Source organism: Botrytis cinerea, chromosome 6 (genome assembly GCF_000143535.2).
Source record: "Botrytis cinerea B05.10 chromosome 6, complete sequence".
Classification (NCBI taxonomy): Eukaryota; Fungi; Ascomycota; class Leotiomycetes; order Helotiales; family Sclerotiniaceae; genus Botrytis; species Botrytis cinerea.
Genome location: NC_037315.1, coordinates 2245655 through 2266179, shown reverse-complemented (window position 1 = coordinate 2266179; position 20525 = coordinate 2245655). Strand labels below are relative to the sequence as shown.

Below are 20525 nucleotides of genomic sequence, written 5' to 3'. Positions count from 1 at the left end.
ATCAACTCGATTCAACTGGATTCAACTCAACTCAACTCAACTCCAATTCCTTCTTTATTATAGAAACATAAATCCATCGTGACGAACTATTAATCCCCCTGTATACACAGGCGCAGCACGGAAAAAGTATGGTTTCCTTGATGGAAATTCTTGGACTCTCAGCGATATTTTTATCTCTCCTTGGTTTCACTTCCTCGAGCTTTTGGTAGCTTGTTGCAGTCTGGAGATTCTGTTATCAGAGGTCGTCATGTATTATAATCCTCATTGTACAGGTACCTGAAGCAATTCAGAGAGTTCAATTCTTTAAATTCCGGCACTGACAACCACAGAGAGTCCATCATCCTGAGTTCTGGAACGATAGAATAGAATAGAGCCGATGGCAGAGCCAAGAAAATCAGTGTGAAATAAGTAATCGCGAAAAAATGAATATTATGATTCTCATACCATACACACTCACTCAATTCCATTCTATATCAATTACAAACCTTTCATTTCTCCCGTGCACTCCTCCCTACAATTTCGCCTTCTCCTTCTCATTCTCTTTCTCCCCCTCTTCCTTCCCCTTCCTCGCCAAGCCCACAAACTTCCAACACAACTCTCCCATCGGCCACCTCGCTTGCGCATGAACTTCTGCCTTTGCACTACTCGCCTGTCTCACCGCCCATCGAGCTGCGATCCCCTGATAAATACACGTATTTCTAAAGAATCCAAATGCCACTCCCCAAGGCAAATCGGGTTCCGGATCCCAGCCTGATATTTCTCTATACCAGGATATTAGATCTGATTGCGAGGGGAGACCGGCAATGTTTTCCTCGTAAAATTGGGGGAGGGATGCAAATTTCTTCTCGTGTCGGACGGTATGAGGTGATAGAATGTTTACTAGATCCGAGAGGGGATGTCCGATTGTTGACATTTCCCAGCTGAAGAGAAGATGTCAGTTTAGGTTTCATTTCAGTCATGGATAGGATGTTACGGAAATATACATACTCTAAAATTCCAATAACCCTCGGTTCCGTTTTATGAAATACTAAATTGTCAATCTTATAATCCCCATGAACCAATGTCCCTCTATCTTTTGGCTGATATCTCTTATCTCTAAAGAATCCCAAGATTTCCTCAATGTGTGGTATCTGGCCCACAGGCTTCTTGGTTTCAACATCCACCGTCGAAGCTTGAGCCGCACTTATCGTACCAAAAGTTTTGATTTGTCGATCGTAGAATCCATTCGCTTTGCCAAAACTCGCAAGTCCGGCTTCCGACACATCAACACGATGGAGTTTAGCAAGAGTACGAATCGCATCGTGCCACCTATTTGAACACCATGTTAGTCTCTCTCTCTCTCAACATAACTTAGAACATAGAGCGACAAGCCAGAGAAAAAGACACATACATCTCTCTCCTTTCTTCCTCTCCCACCCCCGGGATCCCAGGATCCTCAATAATTCTCCCGTCTAAAAATTCCATGATATAAAACGGTGTGCCAATTACCCCCTCATCCTCACACAAACAATATGCTTTCGGAACCGGTACATCTGTTCTTTCCAACGCATGAATGACGCGGTATTCGCGCTCGACTTGATGTGCGGTTTTCGAGACAAGTTTTCCGGGCGGCTTCTTGCGCATGACGTATTTTTGGCCATTGGAAGAAAGCAGTTGGTATGTTGGGTTTGATTGTCCGAACCCGAACTGCAGGTGATTGGATTACATTAGTGCCGAGTAGTGAGGTGAGGGGGTGAAAGGGTTATTCTGGGGATTTAGAATATGATACGCACCTGTTTGATATCAATTGGTGTCTTGATTTCTGGTACATGCTTCTCTATGTATTTCTCCAGAGCTTGAAGATCAATAGGTTGTCTTACGGGACCAGCCATGGTGAGTATATGGTCGTTTGTAGATGGGAGCTTTTGTAGGATGTGGTTTGTGACATTTTGTAGAGCTGAAGTTGTATTTATGAGACAACATTGAGGTCAGGCAATTTTGCCTCGGCCTCGGTTCAACAGGGATGTAGAAGGACGCTAACCCCCGCGGAGGCGGGGAAAGCTTAGTGAAGATACTACTCGTAGCTCAGCCTGCTCAGGAGAATAGTCGAAACTATAAAGGAATGCTAATGCTAGTGCTAGTGCTAGTCCTATAAGTATCAATACATCTCTCACATTCCCAATCATCAACCAATCTCGAGCCTTAATCACCATTCTTCAACATTTTTATTGGTCTAATCGATTTACATCACGTCACCCAGTCTCTGATTGCTCAAGGAATAGATTTGCGGCTCCTGGTTCAGTCTGCCACATGATAGATTTTATAGTAAATGAACCATCTGAGATGAGACAATTCATGTATGCATTTGGGTATATGTAGTTCTTGATTCTTTTGATTCGAAATTCCCGACAAACTAGTTGCTCGCTCTGTAAGTATATAAATGCTCAAACATCATTTTCGCCCACGCTTCTAATCCCTTATTTTCCTCTATTCACATCTCGTAATCCTTCCACTAAATAATACAATAATACGAACATAAAAAGGGCCTAGAATTAATCGGGACACCCATTCCCCTCCTTCCTCTGTCCACCATATTTGGAAGCTCCAGTTCCATTTGGCCGTCCAACCCAAACTCCATTCAAACCCCTCTATAATTACATTTGGAAGAAAAGCAACAAACGAGATCTGACAAAAAAAATATCAAACTTTCCATGCTGGGATGACCACGAGATTCATGATGTGCAGGTGAAAGGCAAAGGCGAGTCATGCTCGAAATCAGGGTACGTAAAATATAATACAGAAATGCAAATGCAGGAGAATGGGATATGAAGAAAAAATAGAAAAAATAGTAGATGTTCATGGTATCATCCTGAAAGTCAAAATCAAACAAGGCAAGCAAATGGTAGAAATCCATACGCGATGACGCAACTGAGATATACGAAAAATCATCCAGTTATTTGTGCAGCCTGTCTTTCTTAGATGGTAGGAATTTTAAAAGTTCAAGCTAGGCTGAACACCCTTCCCCATCGTGATCTGGCTTAAACTCAACGTCCTTGCATCACCCTTCCCAGTGTCGACAGTCAATCTTGAACTACCGCTTCCGTAACCCTTTCCAGTCCCAAAAACTTCATCACCAAAGTTCTGACCTCCTAATTCTTCTTTAGGGGTCTGAAAAACTTCGGAACCTGCTGCGTATGCGTCATCATCACTATCAATGCCAAAGCCTTCAGATGTGCCTTTAGATGAGGATGTGGCATCGAGAATAGGGCCAGCTCCAGTAGCAGAATCAGGGGTGGGATATGACGTGGATGCTACCGAGGGATAGGAGGCAATCTGTCGTTGTAGAGTGAGGACAACATTTTCAAGTTGTTCGCGAGCAGATTGTTCCGCTAAGAACATATTTGTTAAATTGGTGTAGTGCTCCATTGTTAAATGAGCATCTTTTTGAATCGTAGGAGAGCTAGATGGAAGACCTCGAATAGTAGTCGAGGTTGAAAGGGGTCGACCAGTGGTGTGGGAGCTGCTTAGGTGCACACGTTCATCTGTTGTTGTGGCATATGGAGCTTGCATTGTATCATCAAAGTCAGGGTGGTAAGAGTTATGAGATGATGATGTCGGGCGGTGAGCGTTGTTGTTGTTCGAGAGTCGGCTTTGAGCTCCAAATTCGTGCCAGTGTCGATGCCGGGGTAAGCCGGGTAAAGTCGTTTCTGAATTATCAGTTGGAGGACGACGAGCAGAAGAGCTGCGTTCTCTTTTGCCTCCTTTAGGTGGATCTTGAAGTGCGACATTGTCTCCGTTTCCGTTGAGTCGCCGATGAATCTGAAATACCGTCTTCTCCATTTCGACTAATCTAGACTCAATGCGATCAACTCTAGTCGCCAGGTCGGCAGCCTGGGTAATTTTCATGCCACTCAATCCACTCAAATGGCCAAAATTAAAAGGCTGTGGCTGATCCTGAGAATCTATCAATCGTGGACTTTCCGGATCATTCATTGATCTAGGTTCCTCCACTTCAGCTTTGTCCGAAGATAATGGAGACAATGGCCCCGGATCGTAGCTTGCTCTCCAATAACGAATCTCGTCGCTCCGACGTCTATCTGTTCCTCCCGCAATTCTTGCAGCTTCACGCAATTGACCGAGAGACCTTGAACGTCTGTTTGGGTGACTGCTACTTGTAACTGCCATTCCAATTGAACCAGAAATCGCCTCGTCAGAAGAAGCTTTGCTGCCTTTAGCTTGAGCACTTGCGGGTCGTGGCGAAAGCCCCGTCCAATCCACATAGCCTGGTGTTTTATCTGGAGTATATAGTCTACCTGTTGTAACCCTTGTTCTTGTCGTTGTGCTTTGTGTTTGTGTGGATATACGATTTGGGTCCCGCTCGGTATTAATCTGTTCCTTTAAGCTGGTGTCTACAAAAGGAGAATGCGATCGGAGGGCTCGATTGAACTCGTTGATCGGCATGGAGGTAGATCGTTCGGGGGAGGTCGCAGTGTTCAGTGGACTTCGGCTGAGCGCAGATGGGTCCTACAAATTGTCAGACAATAGTAACGTAACGCAGCATATATCTACTCACGCTGCGGTGATGCTGTTCGCTTTGCAGAGCACCAACGCTCTGCTTCCTATTTGCAGCATCCTTCTTTTTCTTGCCAAATATTTTGCCAAACACTCCTTTAAAGGTCGACTTCTTTCGCGCAGGCTTCGAGAGTATTGACCCTGATGGTCTGCCAACAGGCGATGAGCTCCTTGGAATACTGTAGTCCTCTGTCCTACGTGAAGGGGCGTTATAGGATGGCCGATCGGATGGTAGAGGGGAGGTCCCAATTCGCCTGGGTGGTTCGATATAGCTCCCGGTCCCCGTGTCTCCATGTGCCAGAGCACTATCTCGGCCAGAAATGGCGGACCCCCTCATAACTTTTTCGATTCCATCAGAATTAAGAGATCCAAGGGGAGTTGCTATACCAGTTCCTGGAGACCGAATGGGAAATTCGTCGTCGTCCTGGATTGGAATGGGAGCAGAAATCTTTCCACGAATGGTCGAACCAGTATTTGTTCGACCTGTAGCTTCCGTCTTCCAGGTCCCGGACTTTGTAAATTTACTCATTTTACTGAGAGCCGGATATTAGAACGGGTCCTTCAGTCTGCCTGTATTCATAAGTGGGTCGAGGATTAAGGATAAATCTATTGTGACAGTGGATTGTTTGATAGATGTGGAACGACTCCTAGGCATATTCGCAAGTTCCGAACGGCGAGAAGATTGAAAAGTCTCAGTTTCCCCAGTCGAATTAGAAGTTAAAAGTTCATCCTCGCTCGTCAATTTTGAATGCACGGCAGTCGAGTGTACATGTAAATATATATGTGTGTGTATCGCTCTCTCTCTCTCTTAAGCAACTCCGTACTATTCCACGAAATGGGTCAATGGGTCCCTTTACCCAGGGCACTTTATTGATCCAGGGCGCATCACACGTATCATATATTCTGCGACAGAAGTAAGCTACTGACCAGGAGGGACCATGAAACAAGATAAATGACAAGAAGGAAAATTGAAAGGACGGGGAGATCGAATCGAGAATCGAACTAAGAGAGTCAAGCCAAACCCACAAGAGTAAGGTTGGATGGAATGATCGTTTGCATCCCTGTTGAGGCGGCTGTATGGAGCATGGAAGCAAGCATTGAAGCATTGAAGCATTGAAGGGTTGGAGGGTTGGAGGGAGGTGGATTGAAAAGACTGAAAAGATTGGTAAAGATACGACCATCATCCAGTATCGTGCAGTATCTCGTCGTGTCTGGCCCAGCATCTCCCAGCATTTCTCAGCATTTTTTGTGAAAATTCATGGCGAAAGACAAGGAAGAAGATTTTGTACCAACCTACTCGAGAACAGACTGCACGAAATGGTAAGAATAGTGCGAATAGTGTGGATAATGGATGTGCTTATAGCTAGAAACCTGGCTCTCTGGGCGTGAGCTGTAGTTGTTGCTGTTGTTGCTGTCGTTGTTGTTGTCTGCAATGCACAAGAATTTGAGAATTTACCCCACGAAGGTTCGAGGGAAATCTAGAGGGGAAGAATGGATTATCATACATGCGCCCATATATCCATATAACCGTCCATACATACATACATACATACATACATACATACATACATACATACACACATACATACACACAGACAGACATACATACATACATACATATATACATATATACATACATATACACACACATACATACATACATATCATACATTTATCCGTCCATCCATCCATTCATCCATCCATACATCCATCCGCCATCCACTCACTCCCTCTCATCGTCCATCCACCGGAATTCAATATTCCACGCAAGTGTGACCAACGTAGTTAGGTGCTTGTCAAAAGTGGAACGCGCGAAAGGGAGAATCACAATTTAAAGAAGAAGAAAAAATAAAGAGCTAAAAAAGAGTTGAAAAATAAGAAACTAGCTAGCAATCCCACTGGATCGAATCAAGTCAAATCAAATCAGTCGCCCATCCGTTCATTCAGTCCATCCATCACTTCAATCCTTCAATCCATCGCCGAAACACCATAATCTTCCGCGGTACGGTAACGAGAGTGTATGAACCATGCGGAATTTCCTTTTGTTGACGAACTCCCAACTTCGTCCGAAAAGAGTAAAGCAGAGAAAGGATGTAGACCCCGATTGGTATCTGGTGCCGCCAATCCGCCATGCTTGCTTTTGGAGCCTTTCTATCTTGGAACTCGGAAGAGAGCAGAACCCATTTGATTGATGGACGAGGAGTGATGGATGATGGATGCGGATGGGTGGTGGATCCCTGGTGGCAGTCTATTCATGCAGGGTGTGTTGGAGGTTGAGTGCTTATGGGTGAAGTCGTATTAGCATGACGGCTAGTATGGTTTTGTGAATCGGAGTGGAAGTGGAAGTGGAAGTACCAAGAGCTAACCAAGTGCTAACCAAGTGCTACTCGACTAACTAGTCGTTCATTCATACATACATATTGCCTACCTACCCTCCTTCCTGCACTCCAAGCAGCCCCTTCGTCCAAAGCGAGGTAGTCAATATTGTTACTATTGTCCCTATGTAAATCTTGTCCATGTACATCCTGTAAATCGTGTAAATCTCGACTCACATCGCAAAATGCTCCTGCTCACCTACTGCTCCTCTCCACAAAGTACTCAATATAACTCGAACCTCCCACGCGTGTCTAGATACTCTCACACTCAACAAGACAACACCTCCTATTTCACAATCCAGGATTGACTTGCAGCTTCACCAAATCTCATACGTGCTTCTTTCTCTCGACCATTCCGAGATGCTATACAGAGCACTATGCTGTCTTAGATAACGGTTAAACATGCACCTCACAAATCCCTTCCTACCGTGGGCAGTACAGTATAGGCATAGTTCCAAACGTCGGTATATGCAGTTCCCAGGGTGCCTTCACAAATCACACAATACGCTTCGGAATTTCTCCTCCACACGCGCTGCGCTTCCATGTCGCAATACGGCGCCAAGTAGTACGGTTTACATGTAAGTGGTGTTGTAGCATCGCCGCACGTTGAGGGGATTCTGGCTCGTACCCCCCAACTGGTGAGCCCTTTCTATTCTAAAATCTGAAGGCTGGCTTTAGATTAAATTTGATAAAAACGCGTGAGCGGAGGCACCAAATACAGTATCTTCCGTAGGGCAATCAAGTAAACACTACAAATATATCGTACATAATGCCATATAGCAACAGCCCCCCTTCTCTGCTGCTGCATATATCTTGGCCTGATATGGCGTATGCGTATCGGTACAACCCAAGGTCGATGAAGTGGATTGATAGATGTAGGTATATCTATTTAACTTTACCCGGGTTTATATCTTGCTCTTCTTCAATGCAACTGATGATCAGCGGCCACAGCGGCATAGACATGAATTGATAATAAATGTAGGTATATAAATACACATGCACTATTAAAGCACATCAATAGCTTCGCCAATAAGAACCTCCTAGACCAATATCAATCCTCTATCAAAGTTCTACAGCGTGATGAGCTACCCACGACTACATCTGGCTCTATTCCCAAATTGTGCAAGCAAGAAATGGAAACGGGAAGTCAATCTCCAATCTCCAATCTCCAATTTGCGATTAGCTTTTTCCACGGCATAAATCTTGCTAAACTTTGGCGTTCGCTCCAGAAGTGGTGGTGGAATGTCATGTCATATCATATCATATCAACATTCTACACTAAAACTTCAACAGCCCGTATCCGTACCCACAATTTCCTTGCACCTTGAAGATGCGATAGGCCATGTCGTCTTCATACTTTCCATGCAATATACAGATGTGACAGCTAACGCCGCCATAATCAAACTTGGGGGTCTTTGACTCTTTGGCAAGAAAAAAAACGGGCGATCAAGTCTTTTGGAGATGGAAGGTGGATTTCTTGAAATGTTCTCTGTACGAAGCACACCTTGGGATCCGTGCCACCGCCATGCTCTATATGAAACTACAGGGGGTCATTGATGTAGAGTTCGTCATTCGTCTGATGCACACCCTCTTCTCGAAAGGGAAAGAACAAAATCGCGTGGCACGACAGCGATGGTGTTTATGGACATTTTGTGGGCCGTCAGCAAAGACCAAAAGAAAAGCGAAAAGCGAAAAGCTTCCGAGTCAATCCTCCAAGCTCCATGCGTAACTGCATAATTTCTTTCATGGATCTCAAACTTTGGTACGGGAGCTAGAGTGCCATTGAGGTTTAACGGTTTTTGGATTTTTCCACCGAAATCCAAATTTATGGCCATTACGAGCTCAACTCCGCTACGGATGGGTATCGTAAGTCGGCATTTTCTTCCAAAAAGTCCATCCACCGTTTGAGAAATTTGCTACCTCTGCATCGATCATACATCAATTGTCAGCATGTGGTCTCAATCAGATTAGATCAAGGAAATATATAAAGCATAAGCAGATGAGAAAGGGGTCTGAACTTACCTCGAGACAGTTTCCGAATCACCAATGATTGTCAGTGAGCGTCGCGGTCGGGTCATAGCGACTAAGTTTGCAGGTTATGTCAGTTGCATGATCATGATGTCCTCATTTTTGTTTGTGCATAGATATTTAGAAGTGTAAATGCCTAGCATTCGTTGTGTGAGGTCGATTATCAAACATGCTATAGCCCAAGAACCGTTTGATTTCGTTTGCGGGAGATCTGCTTTAACAGTAATCATACTGGGATGCGGGGACGGGTGTTTAACGAAATTCATGCAAAGAAGGGTTCGACGGTTCTAGTGGTAGAGAACAGATGAAGAAATTCATGCAAAAGGATGGACGTACCATTCAATCTGCGCTTCTCTCCTAAAAATCCCACTTCGCGTTCGCTGTTACTTCGAACGAGGGAAACAATGATTGCTTCTTTTTCCCTTCCTTGAAACCCATCAACACTGCCCAGTTCGATGCCGGGAAAAGCCTCCTTCATCGACCGAGACATCAATGCAAGCTTTTTGCGTTAGCATTACTTCAGAGGAAAGATCATGGGGCACGAAAAACTGCTATCATTCTTACCTGAGCGTTGTATGGCGTCACGACTGCAATATCCTCTGGCTTCAATCCAGCATCGACAAGATTCTGTACATGTCGCCTCACGAGAACCGCTTCCATTTCGTTACTTTTACTTTCACCCAACATTCCCTTGCCGGCTTTCTTATCAACATTCTCCTCTTCGCTCTTCTCCGGAAAGTCGTCACCCTGAGTATCAAAGAATATCAGGGGCTCAATAGTATCCTCTGTTTCTTCGACATCATACGGTAGTTCTGTGAGAAGTCTTGCCTTAACTGCTTCGGCTGCGACAAGTTTTGATTCATATAATTCGTCCGAGGGAAATCTCATGATCTTTTCGTGCATACGGTATTGTGTAGTAAGCATGACTTTAATTCCCGCGCCATGTAATTTTAGTAATCTGTCAAACAGTGTGGTTTCCAGAGTCATCCCTTTAATGATACCCTCTGTCTCTGTGTCTTGTGATTTTGTTTTAGTCTTGAAATTTAGTGATTTAATTGTTGGAGGCAACTGGAGATGATCTCCGGCAAGAACGACTTTACTGGCTGATAGCAAAGGTACCCAACATTGAGCTTCCAAAGCTTGACTATAGCATAAGAAGTTAGGGATTGTCTAATAAGGGGGGGTGGTTGCTGAGAAAAACGAGGGACGCTCAGAAGAAGCGAAGAGAGAAACACAACATAGATTTTTGGAGTTGGGTAACACGAATCCAAAGAAAACATTACACTCTTACCTAGCTTCATCGATGATCACAACGTCAAACTTCTCGTCCCTCAGTTGAAATCCTCCGGCACCATGTAAGGTTGCAAGCACAACTTTTGAACCGCCCACCAAGGTATTGACGCATTTCCTTTCCCGTTCTCGAAACTCTTTACGAAGTTCCTTAAGATCGCCATATATGGCCTTTCGCTCTTTACCACTTTTGGTCTTTTTTATTGAAGCCTGTTTGGTATCCATTTCTTTTCGTACATCTTGCACAATTGCAGCCGCTTCTGAAGTCTGTGTAAGGACATCAAGAGAATGATTGACAACTGATGGCAAAAGTCTCGCTGGATGGCCCAAACGTACAATAGGTACCTTGTGCGGTGCAAGTCGCTCAACAATGTTATCCACGGATATATTGGATGGCCCACACACCAATACTCTGAGATTCCGTTTGAGCATCTGCAAAATGAGCTCAATCAAGGTATGGGTTTTACCAGTCTATCAATTATTAGCAAATTCTTCAGTTGACATGACCCTTCCATCTATTGTTCCTGGAATTCTGCTAACATTCATGTTAAAACTGGTTGTGTTTTTCGTGATTCAAAAAACTGCAACTGCAGTACCATCATCCATCAATGTGGACATATTTGAAGGCACTCGCCCTAATGAAAAAAAAATGAAAAAAAAGCTTCATAAATAGCTCGAAATGACCCGCTGAACGCCAGAAAATAAATCTAGGATACTCACTCCAGGTGGCCCATGAATTAAAGCCATCTCTGTCGAAGCAAGTGCAAACTTAATGGCATGCTTTTGACTATCATTCAAACTTGGATCCAGCCACTCAATATCCACATTCTCCAAGTTTTCTGGAACTGGCGAAGGTGATGACAATCCAAATAAAACCCTTACGAAATTCGAATATTCCGCTTCTTGCATCTTCCCCAGCTTTCCCATGGTACCATTCATCCTGAGTTACAAATTAGCAACCCACCCCATTCTTCTCTCACTCAATCGACCATCAATCCAATAGATCGAAAGAACATAGAATAAACAAACCTCTTGTACGTAACATCATTCGCCAGCTTAACCACCCAACACCTTTTCATACCCCCAACAATCTCCTCGCCCTTTCCATTCTCATCCAGCGCAACCCACACCGCACTCCTCCCTACCTTGGTAACCACACCTCTACTTCCCTTCTCCTCTAACTCTTTGACTTCCCTCTTCTTTGCACTACCACTGGGCTGTTCACTAACTGCTACAATGTCGCCAACCCGTATCCCATGTTCTTGCAATTCACCTTCTCCCGAACCCCCACTACCACCTTTGCCTTTCCCTCCAGAGCCGGAACTAGAAGTTGCCGGATCAGGACCAAGCTCAACAACAGCTTTTCCACCCAGCCCCGTTCTTTGAGAAATTAAGATGAGATTCGTAATAGCAAGTCCAGCACGCTGAAGGGAAGTGGGTGAGGTTCCAGTTATCAGGGTCGAAGTTTCGGACAGCTCGGATTGAAGTTCTTGGTCCAAGAGGTGGAGTTGAGTTGTGCAGAAAGATGGGATGTCTACAGATTTTAGAGTAGGGGCCATGATAGTTTTCGAGATTACTGTCAGGTGAGTGTGTAGAGGGATTCTATTTGCGATATGTAGAAGGTAGGTAACTAGCACGTGCAATGGTGATCTCCTGCTTAGGAAATGAAAGTGGCTACCGAGTAAGCTGTTATCTCGATCCTTTTCTGCTCAAAAGGGACAAAGAATGATTTGAGACTTCAACGACGAACAGAACAATAAGTGTTGTTAATTGTCGAGACCAGAAGTCTTGGCGGATGCGAGAGACAGAGAGAGTTGAGGATGAGGATATTAAAATTCAGAATTGTGGTTGCGTCAAGTTACACGTGACGTCGAGATGTTATCGATATGCTATCGATAATTATGTATCAAAATGTCATTGGCAATCATGTTCGGAGAGCAATTGTCCCGTTCTATCTCGTTACGACACAACTTCTCTCGTCATCTCGTTGATTCTTGGATTCTTGACAATATAAAGCGTTACAAGAATCAGTGGCGTGGCTCTATTATGATCCATGGTTTCTAATCCTCGATCCATTCTCTTAGTTCACCACATGCCCTGCCCAGTCAAAGCCCTTTCTTCACATCAAAAAGTCTCCGAGTCGGGCGAACTTTTCCCCTTCAATCGTCTCCACCTTGAAAAAAAAGTCCCCTTTCAGTTCCCTCTGTTTTGAATGTCAGTATATATTGTGGTAGATCTTCTTTCTCTTCGCAATCTACACCTCCTGTCCTGACTCTGCTCTTTGAACTCTCTTCACTCCTGGGCAAAGATGGAATCCAAATTCGTCACCAAGGTTCCGGCAACAATGCGTGCACTCGCGCTCTCCAAGTTTGGGAAACCAGATACATACAACATAGGAACCATTCCAACTCCAAAAATTGCGCATGAAAACGATATATTGATTAAAGTGGAAGCGGCTAGTATCAATCCTATTGATGTCAAGATGGCCGGTGGATATGCAAAGATGATGTTCGATGTTAAGTACGTACTTTCTCTACCGTGACATCGATGGACGAAGGAAATGGATGCTATGATGAGGAATATGAGGTTAAGACTATGTCAAGTGATCATAGTTCACGCAATGTTTGAGATGTTCTCATTTGCACACGAGATTATCATATCATCCGGCCTTGCGAATGGCTCACACTCTCCAAGATGTCCTAAATTGTGTATTGTCATGAAGTTCACTGGAACGGTTGTGATTCTGCTGTAGTTCCAGTCGCTTTTGCATCGAGCCTCGTCTTTCTCCGGTTTATCTCCACTTTTCTCTAATATTCTCCAGGTTCCCTTACTTGATGGGCTACGATGTATCGGGTACTGTCGTGTCCACTGGTTCTTCCGTCACCCACGTCAAACCCGGCGACGCAGTCTACTCTCGCGTACCTGAACGTCACCGTGGAACCATTGGTATGCGCTGTCTCCTTATTCTTTTCTCGGTCGATGAATCCCCCTCTTCCTAGCTTTGAAAAGTACGCCAGTATATAATTAACATAATTGACTTCCTATTTAAGCACAATACTGTCTCTCGACTTCTGCAGCCGTAGCTCAAAAGCCATCATCTCTTTCCCATTCCGAAGCTGCAGCTGTGCCACTAGCAGCACTAACAGCCTATCAATCTGTACTCCGAGCAGACAGTCAATTGCCCGGGGGACTAAAAGGTAAGACCGTACTTATCCCTGCTGGTATGGGTGGAACGGGTAGTGTCGCCGTTCAGCTCGCCAAGAATGTTTTTGGGGCTGGGAGGGTCATTACCACTCTAAGTACTGGAAAGATTGGCAGGGCAGAGGAATTGTTGGGGAAGGGAATCGAAGCAGTAGATTATACGAAAGATGATGTCGTAAAGGCATTAGGGAAAGAGACTGTAGATTTTCTCTTCGACACTACATCCTGCTCACTTTCTCTTGGTTCTCTCGTTAAGAAGGGGGGGGTCATAGTCTCTATTTCCATGATACCTGGTGGCACCGAAACTATTGAGCGTATGACTCGCCATACTAATGGGGTATCAGAAGGAGGTGTTAAGATAAACTTAAGTTGGTGGGTGGCCAAAATTATGGATTTTTTGGATTGGAGTTTAAAAACGTGGGCCAGTTGGAACGGAAGAAGCTATAGCTACCTTATGATGGAACCAAGTCGGGAGGACTTGGAAAGGCTAGGGGAGTTAATCAAAGAAGGGAAATTAAGACCAATTGTAGGCTCTGAAGTCAAACTTGAGGATATTGACGGTGTTAGAAAAGGCTGTCAAGAGGTTTTTTCTGGGAAGGGTGGGGTTGGGAAATTTATAATTACTCCTTGAAATGTTTTCGCAATCTAGGGAGGAGATAGATACTCACTATGAGCTTTTGAAGAATAGCGTGAAACACAATACTATCGTTGAAAAATATGAATAGTTGGACTGAATACTCCTCGAGCCCTGCAAGTGAAATTACCACACAACATCTCAGCCCATAGAAAAACTCATCCTTGGTTCGACACTAGGCTTTTTTGAATAGACTGAATTATGCGTTACATGTTTGATTGTTAGGGGTTTCGTGATTGATGATTGTCTTTACCACATTACCTTATAAAATTGCTCAGCGTGATTGAGAGAAAGTATCATAATCCTGACTTCAAATGCTATCCTACTGCTGTACAAACACCTTTCTTTTCCACCATTTTTGGGGGTTTTCGGTGCCATTAAAAGCTTATGTAAAGAGCTTGCGTCTATACATCTGTTAAGGCTCAGCCGTATCATCGCGGCTAACAGAAACTCGACCAACTTCTCCTTCAATTCCATGCTGCATCTTTTCAAGAGGAAAGTCAGAAGCCTCAGTTCCCTTCAGGTTTGATTCTAAGCGTAACTCAAGTCCAGCCGCCAGCACCAAGGAAGTCGAACCACAGGATATCGGCCATCTTGACGTTTTTGTTGGCAAGCCCGGCATTGCCAAATATTTTCGCAGCGGAGAGCTCAAAGATCACAAAAATCATGAAATGAGTGACTTCCAATCTTGCTGAGGCGTTCTTGTTGTATTGAGCTACTATCTGTCTTCAAAGAGGATCTAACTAATCACAAGTCATTGATCATGGGCTCTTCGATATAAAGATTGGAACTGAGTGTGGTACTCTATTATCTATTTGAAAGCTACTCGCTGACTGGCTCTGAATTGCATGTTCAACCACACAGAGCTGGAAGCACGAAGGTTTGGTGGTCAAATTTCAGATCAACTTACTACGAATATCTTCCGGACGAATGTCCTTATAGAAGGTTTTAATTGCATACAACAAGCCGCTCCAGCCTACACCGAGGCTATATTGAATATCAGTTAATCTTCAACTTAAATTGATCATAAATGATACACAGTGAGATACATGGATACGATTTCGAATCAAAGGGTGCAAAGTAGAGACGGGGCAAAACTGACACGAGTACTTTGCAACGGTTGTTCGGGAACATCATTCATTGCATCATGTTTTAACCTTTTGGTGTCAAGCCAAAGGTCCTCTTCGAAGTGCCGAAACTTGTCAGAGAAACGATAACAGACTGCGCTTGGAGATCTTCAAGAAGTCGCTTTTCTCGCTTTTCATTGTAATGTCTTTCGGTATTCTCTACCTCGAGGCTGCTAACGCCGTATTCTTGAAGGGTATTGACAGGAACTTTGTCAGCATAATGTAAGTGAACCGGCGCCAATTCCCCTGCTTTGAAAAATAATAGATCATGAGGAAGTGAGGCTCCATGAGAATAAGGAGAAATCATAATAAGCTTATTCTAACTTATTCAAATAATCCAATTGCGATTCAATTCTCCAGGGCCATGTAGCTGCTACTATTATCCAATGGCGTGGTACACCTCGCCCATGATTAAAGTGTTAAATAGTTAGCGGGCTCGTTTACTGAATTAACGATGCATGTCTATACTGCTATTATGAAATGTGTTTCACAGGCCAAGAAGGTAAGGTATATTATGAATCGTTATCTCTTTCAACAAGCAGGCTATCAATAGACAACATTGAGAATCACGCTTTTAGGCACTTCCTGTATATCCTAACCTAAAATAACTGATGAACTACCAAAGTCCCCAATTCAATTGAAGTGTGCTAATCTTCTAGATTTCATGAAATTCATGCGTCTACTCTTTTATTCTCCGTCGAGCCATCAAGTAGTGATCTTTCCTAAGCCATATCCCATTGTTCCCGATTTATTAAACGGGTCCAGCAGTGAGGCCCTGAAACAGGCTTTCTGCCTTCGAAACCTCGAAGGCAAATTGCGATGCGTAGCATTATCGAAAGGTGCATGTCTCCTTCCACTTCATCATAGTTCACCCGGGTGCCCTCCAAACATGTTGGGGGCCCAGTGCCAGCAATACCTCCATGTGTCGGATAAACCAGTCCTTGGGAAGCGTTCGAAGTGATATCTCTCATGTTGGAAATATTTTTCGAATCGACGCCTATACACTTGCTAGCATTTGGTGTATTAGCTTTCCGAGAGATTTATGTGAGGCCACTAATTGCGACATCACCTTTGTTGTTACTGTGACTTGTATCCGATTAGCCTGTCGTATCCGCCGCTCTTTTCAACGATTGTATCCCTGTCTTTGTTTCTGTGTGCTCGGTGTTTAGCCTTTGGTGCTTGATAAATACACTAGCTACCATGGCCACAGCCGCCAAGCACGTATACAATATGAACATATTCCTCAGACTCCATGCAAAAGCTTTTAAGACCTCCCGGCGTTGGAAAGCATCCTGAATTAACTGCGGAATGCCCACGTTTGCCGCTGCCTGGCTACCTGACAAAGCCTTGAGAACAGGTTCGCCGAGGCCAGCGGCAGCAAGGGATGGTTGCCGTGCATCCATACTATTTTGAAAAACCACACCACCGACCACGATAGACAATGCCATCGCAATATTGCGGACGAAACCTAAAGAAGCTGTGGCTGCGGCAGTGTCAACCTGACTAACAGTGTTCTGAATAGCAACCATAGGAGCCTGGAAAAGAAGAGAGGGGCCAAAAGCACCAATAGTTTCCAGCCCAATGACGACTGCAACAGATGTATCGGCTCCAAAATGTATGTACAGCCCTGTTCCTAACGTCATAAGGGTTGTTCCAACCCACATGAACTCTCTATAGCGGCCTGTGCGGTGGATTGTAGCACCAGCCATAATCTCAAGGACGGCTTGTATTACTACCAACGGTAACAACAAGACACCGCTACGGAGAGGTGACACTTGTAGTACACTCTGAAAGTATAATGGTAGATAATATTCAATGCCTATTAGAACCATGCTATGCGCAAATACAAGTACAAAAGTTGCATTGTTGGACGAATTTGCAAACACCGCCAGTGGCATCAGGGGATATTTGGCAAGTCTTTTCTCGCTAAAGATAAAGAACCCGATCATTACGGTTCCAATTGCAATCAAGCAGATGACTTTCGGGCTATTCCAGGGAAATGTTGCACCACCGAAGTCGAGTCCGACGAGAATGAGGAGAGTTACCGCAAGAATAGAGATGGTCCCGAACCAGTCGATAGCTCGAACACCTTCTATTATTTTTGTGCGTGGGTTGTGCACATCGAGCAACAGAAGCAGGAGAACGAAGGTTACTCCGGATATGGGGAGGTTGATCCAGAAGCACCACCGCCAGCTCTTGTACTGAACAAAAGCTCCACCAATTAGCGGACCAGCTGACCCAGCAACTGCCCAAACGAATCCAACGAACCCTAGGTATAACGATCGTTTCCGTACACTGAAAAGATCCGAAATCGTGATTATCACCACTTGTCCTAGGCCACCACAAGCGACACCTTGCAATGACCGTCCAGCGATGAGCATTGTCATGTTAATACTTAGTGCCACAAGTATACTAGATACTGCAAACAAGCCAATTGCTACGAGAAGGACGGGCTTGCGGCCCCATATGTCGCTGAATTTTGCCCAGATTGGTCCTGTAGCGGCGTTGGCAAGTAGGTAGGCGCCACCAATCCAAACATAACCAGAAGCAGAGTGCAAATCAGCACAAATTGTAGGAATGGCTATTGAGACAATGGTCTGGTCAAGAGCGGCTAGACCAAGGGCAAGCTACAGGATATCGTTAGCTGGGTAGTAGTGGTTGGAATTAGAGTGGGTTAAGTCACATAGAGAGCTACTAAAATAGCGTACAGGCGCAGCTTCGTACGAATTTTGGGACCTTCTACAAGATCGAGGGGCGTTATTGGGCCATCGTTGGTAAAAATACCCGATGATGACATCTCTCCGGGCAAAGCAACATGTGCTGAAGAAGGATCGGTGGGCGCGTTGATATCCATGATCATTAAACAAAGAATCCAGAATGGTGTTATTTTGGAGGCGGGATGAAACAAGTGAAGATGTTCTTATAGAGATTGATGATGGAGCAGGGATAGCTAGGACCACAGTAGCTACCCCAGTAGTTACCCCAGGTACTTAACCCGTTGTGACTCACCGGTGAGGTTGTTTACATTTACCCAAGAAAATGTGAATGCATCTCCGGAATAAGCAATTGCTACAACTACTGAGAAGGTAACTATCAGTCCCATCTATCAGTTCCATTCGATAATTTGATGCCCTAATCAAATAAATAGTTCCCCGAAGAACCCTCTGAGCATTACGGTTGCAACTACGAGTGTATTTACGATATCATTTTCGTCGAAGTTCAATATCACATCAGGTCTGAGCAATGAATAAGACGCTTTTCAAATACAACTAACTGATGAGTAAATGTAATCTATAGTAATATTAATTCGTATAATGCGCGATGAGCTGATTCGCTGATATACTTTATTTTTACTTCGTTCCTATAGGTGCGATTCACTGAGAAGGAGTGTGGGGAAAATGTTATAATATTACGGAAATCCTAAGATTGATTACGCGAGATATAGTGATATAGATACGAATGTAGTATCTAATTAAAACAGATAATATATTCGTAGTATTAAGTTATTAATAACTTCTTTTCCATTAGTTGAAATAAAGCTAATAGATATTTAGAGAATTCCAAAATAAAAATCCCAAAAACTAAATGTTTAATAATATAACTAAAATTATATATAATCATACTAGCCGTCGGGGAAAAGAATTTTCAGACTGTGAATTCGTAGAATTTCTTTTTTTCTATTAATTAATATGATAATTGTGAAATGCTACGCGTTCGTTGTAAGAAACATATACAAGGTAACAACTAGTCTAAAATAGGGTACAAAATAGTATAAAACTCTTTATTGATTTTCTAATATCCATTCGAAAATGAAACTATATATAATATAAAAACTTTGTATTAAATAAATAATCGATCTAATATCAATCCTATATTATATTCCATAACAAAACCCTCCCCTTCAGAGTTTTCATCTCTAAAAACTATAAACACTATAAAAGAATTTGAAAACTAGAAAAGCTACAAGAGAATTAAAAGTTTTAAAAGAATTGAAAACTTTAAAACTTATTCAACAAATTCCTTTTATTAAATCAATTTACCTTTAAAATTTTATTAAATTTTATAACAACAAGTCTATTATTACATTTTTATTTTTATTTTATAAGATTCGGTTTTTTTATAGCTTTAAAAAAGTTGTACTATAATATAAAATATTAATAAAGTAATGAACTGTATTTGATATAATTAAAAATATCTAATTCGAAACTTCTTGAATTTTTCAAATTTTCAAAATTGGAAATCGAAAAATATTATTTTTATTTTTGTTTTTTTAATATCGATTTTGTTTCGATAGGATAACGGATTGCAATTGTTAAAATTGTTTTTCTTTTTCAAGTTCTAAATATAGAAGCTTTAGAATTTGAAAATTCGAAAATTCGAAAATTCGAAAACTTAAAAACTTATAAAAATCTGGAAGTTTGAAAGCTTTGAGAATTTGTAGATTATATAAAATTAGAAATCGGTAGTACTCTATTGGTATTAAGTTAGTTGGATACAAAATCCTGAAAATCTTGAAAGTTTTTGAAATCTTATAAATTTTGAAGTTCTGGAGACTTAAGAAAGTGCAATCTCGAAAATTCTATAATTCTGAAATATAAAAATGTGGAATTTCGAAAATCTTGAAAAAGAGCGATATTATTAGTTTTTTGTTAGGATCTAAAATCTGGGAACTTTGGAAAAAAAGAATTTCTAAATCTTTGATAAAAAATGTTAGCTATTTTGTCATAAAATTGATATTTAGCTAATACAAATCTTATTTAAGAGTTTATTTGTATTCATAAGAACAATTTTAGTGAATATTGTTTTATCAGTTATTTAGTTCTAGTAAACTGATATAATATCGATCTTGTATATTTAGTTTTTGTTAATAAGTTTAATTGTTTATATAAAAATAAGCTATATCTTTCCTTTTGTAATATTGTATAGAGGTTTAAATTTGGAGTTTTATTTTTGTTTAAAGAAATAATGATTATTTATTGGGATTATGTATAAAAATTTTATAGTACCTAGGTATTCTATTATAAGAAAATATGTATATATAGATTTTCAATAGTGTTTTATAGTGTTTTATTAGGAGAGGGTTTGGTTCAATAGTAATATGAAATATTTTCGATCTTTTTTTAAATCTTTTTTTTATATTAAATATTTGTTTTTATTTGAAAAAGAAATGATAATATAGTATTAATATTACGATGTAATTTTGTATTAAATTCGTTTTTTTTTTTTTGATCTTTTTTTAATTTAATTTTTTTTGAAAGGGTAGGAATGTTTTGATAAGTTTTTTAATTAATTTTGAATTTTTTAATACATATCAGTGGC

At 42.1% G+C, this 20525-nt stretch overlaps 5 protein-coding genes across 7 annotated transcripts; 1 reads left to right on the top strand and 4 right to left on the bottom strand.

The window, feature by feature from the left end:
- Positions 1-151: 151 nt before the first annotated feature.
- On the bottom strand, positions 152-2129 carry BCIN_06g06460 (hypothetical protein). Its single transcript, XM_001555163.2, has 4 exons — positions 1773-2129; positions 1391-1686; positions 988-1308; positions 152-920 (listed from the first exon to the last, which is right to left on the bottom strand). The coding sequence occupies exons 1-4, from the start codon at positions 1869-1871 to the stop codon at positions 512-514; spliced, it is 1125 nt and encodes a 374-aa protein (XP_001555213.1). The 5' UTR covers positions 1872-2129; the 3' UTR covers positions 152-511.
- Positions 2130-2247: 118 nt separating this feature from the next.
- Positions 2248-6064, bottom strand: BCIN_06g06450 (hypothetical protein). 3 transcript variants are annotated; one of them, XM_024693680.1, is made up of 3 exons: positions 5578-6064; positions 4553-5454; positions 2248-4503 (listed from the first exon to the last, which is right to left on the bottom strand). In XM_024693680.1, the coding sequence occupies exons 2-3, from the start codon at positions 5078-5080 to the stop codon at positions 2971-2973; spliced, it is 2061 nt and encodes a 686-aa protein (XP_024549466.1). In that variant the 5' UTR covers positions 5081-5454; positions 5578-6064; the 3' UTR covers positions 2248-2970. The 3 variants fall into 3 exon arrangements, with proteins under 3 accessions (XP_024549466.1, XP_024549464.1, XP_024549465.1); XM_024693679.1 differs by having other exon boundaries at positions 5845-6064; XM_024693678.1 differs by having other exon boundaries at positions 4553-6064.
- Positions 6065-7800: 1736 nt separating this feature from the next.
- Bchcs1 lies at positions 7801-12082 on the bottom strand. Its single transcript, XM_024693677.1, has 7 exons — positions 11274-12082; positions 10965-11184; positions 10246-10715; positions 9519-10098; positions 9291-9453; positions 8949-9009; positions 7801-8848 (listed from the first exon to the last, which is right to left on the bottom strand). The coding sequence occupies exons 1-7, from the start codon at positions 11801-11803 to the stop codon at positions 8761-8763; spliced, it is 2112 nt and encodes a 703-aa protein (XP_024549463.1). The 5' UTR covers positions 11804-12082; the 3' UTR covers positions 7801-8760.
- A 19-nt stretch (positions 12083-12101) lies between these two features.
- On the top strand, positions 12102-14169 carry BCIN_06g06430 (hypothetical protein). Its single transcript, XM_024693676.1, has 3 exons — positions 12102-12764; positions 13066-13190; positions 13295-14169. The coding sequence occupies exons 1-3, from the start codon at positions 12553-12555 to the stop codon at positions 14074-14076; spliced, it is 1119 nt and encodes a 372-aa protein (XP_024549462.1). The 5' UTR covers positions 12102-12552; the 3' UTR covers positions 14077-14169.
- Positions 14170-15709: 1540 nt separating this feature from the next.
- BCIN_06g06420 (hypothetical protein) lies at positions 15710-18102 on the bottom strand. The gene is made up of 2 exons (XM_024693675.1): positions 17890-18102; positions 15710-17833 (listed from the first exon to the last, which is right to left on the bottom strand). The coding sequence occupies exons 1-2, from the start codon at positions 18064-18066 to the stop codon at positions 16304-16306; spliced, it is 1707 nt and encodes a 568-aa protein (XP_024549461.1). The 5' UTR covers positions 18067-18102; the 3' UTR covers positions 15710-16303.
- Positions 18103-20525: the final 2423 nt, after the last annotated feature.

Coding starts and splice junctions, on each gene's coding strand:
- BCIN_06g06460 (XM_001555163.2), bottom strand. CDS start 1,871: ATGGCTGGTCCCGTAAGACAACCTATTGATCTTCAAGCTCTGGAGAAA. Junction 1,687..1,772: donor CACCAATTGATATCAAACAG/GTGCGTATCATA, acceptor AATCACCTGCAG/TTCGGGTTCGGACAATCAAA. Junction 1,309..1,390: donor GAGGAAGAAAGGAGAGAGAT/GTATGTGTCTTT, acceptor GTGTTCAAATAG/GTGGCACGATGCGATTCGTA.
- BCIN_06g06450 (XM_024693678.1), bottom strand. CDS start 5,080: ATGAGTAAATTTACAAAGTCCGGGACCTGGAAGACGGAAGCTACAGGT. Junction 4,504..4,552: donor GCGAACAGCATCACCGCAGC/GTGAGTAGATAT, acceptor GACAATTTGTAG/GACCCATCTGCGCTCAGCCG.
- Bchcs1 (XM_024693677.1), bottom strand. CDS start 11,803: ATGGCCCCTACTCTAAAATCTGTAGACATCCCATCTTTCTGCACAACT. Junction 9,454..9,518: donor TGACGCCATACAACGCTCAG/GTAAGAATGATA, acceptor TAACGCAAAAAG/CTTGCATTGATGTCTCGGTC. Junction 8,849..8,948: donor GATTCGGAAACTGTCTCGAG/GTAAGTTCAGAC, acceptor TGATCGATGCAG/AGGTAGCAAATTTCTCAAAC.
- BCIN_06g06430 (XM_024693676.1), top strand. CDS start 12,553: ATGGAATCCAAATTCGTCACCAAGGTTCCGGCAACAATGCGTGCACTC. Junction 12,765..13,065: donor AAGATGATGTTCGATGTTAA/GTACGTACTTTC, acceptor AATATTCTCCAG/GTTCCCTTACTTGATGGGCT. Junction 13,191..13,294: donor ACGTCACCGTGGAACCATTG/GTATGCGCTGTC, acceptor TTCCTATTTAAG/CACAATACTGTCTCTCGACT.
- BCIN_06g06420 (XM_024693675.1), bottom strand. CDS start 18,066: ATGATCATGGATATCAACGCGCCCACCGATCCTTCTTCAGCACATGTT. Junction 17,834..17,889: donor CTATTTTAGTAGCTCTCTAT/GTGACTTAACCC, acceptor GATATCCTGTAG/CTTGCCCTTGGTCTAGCCGC.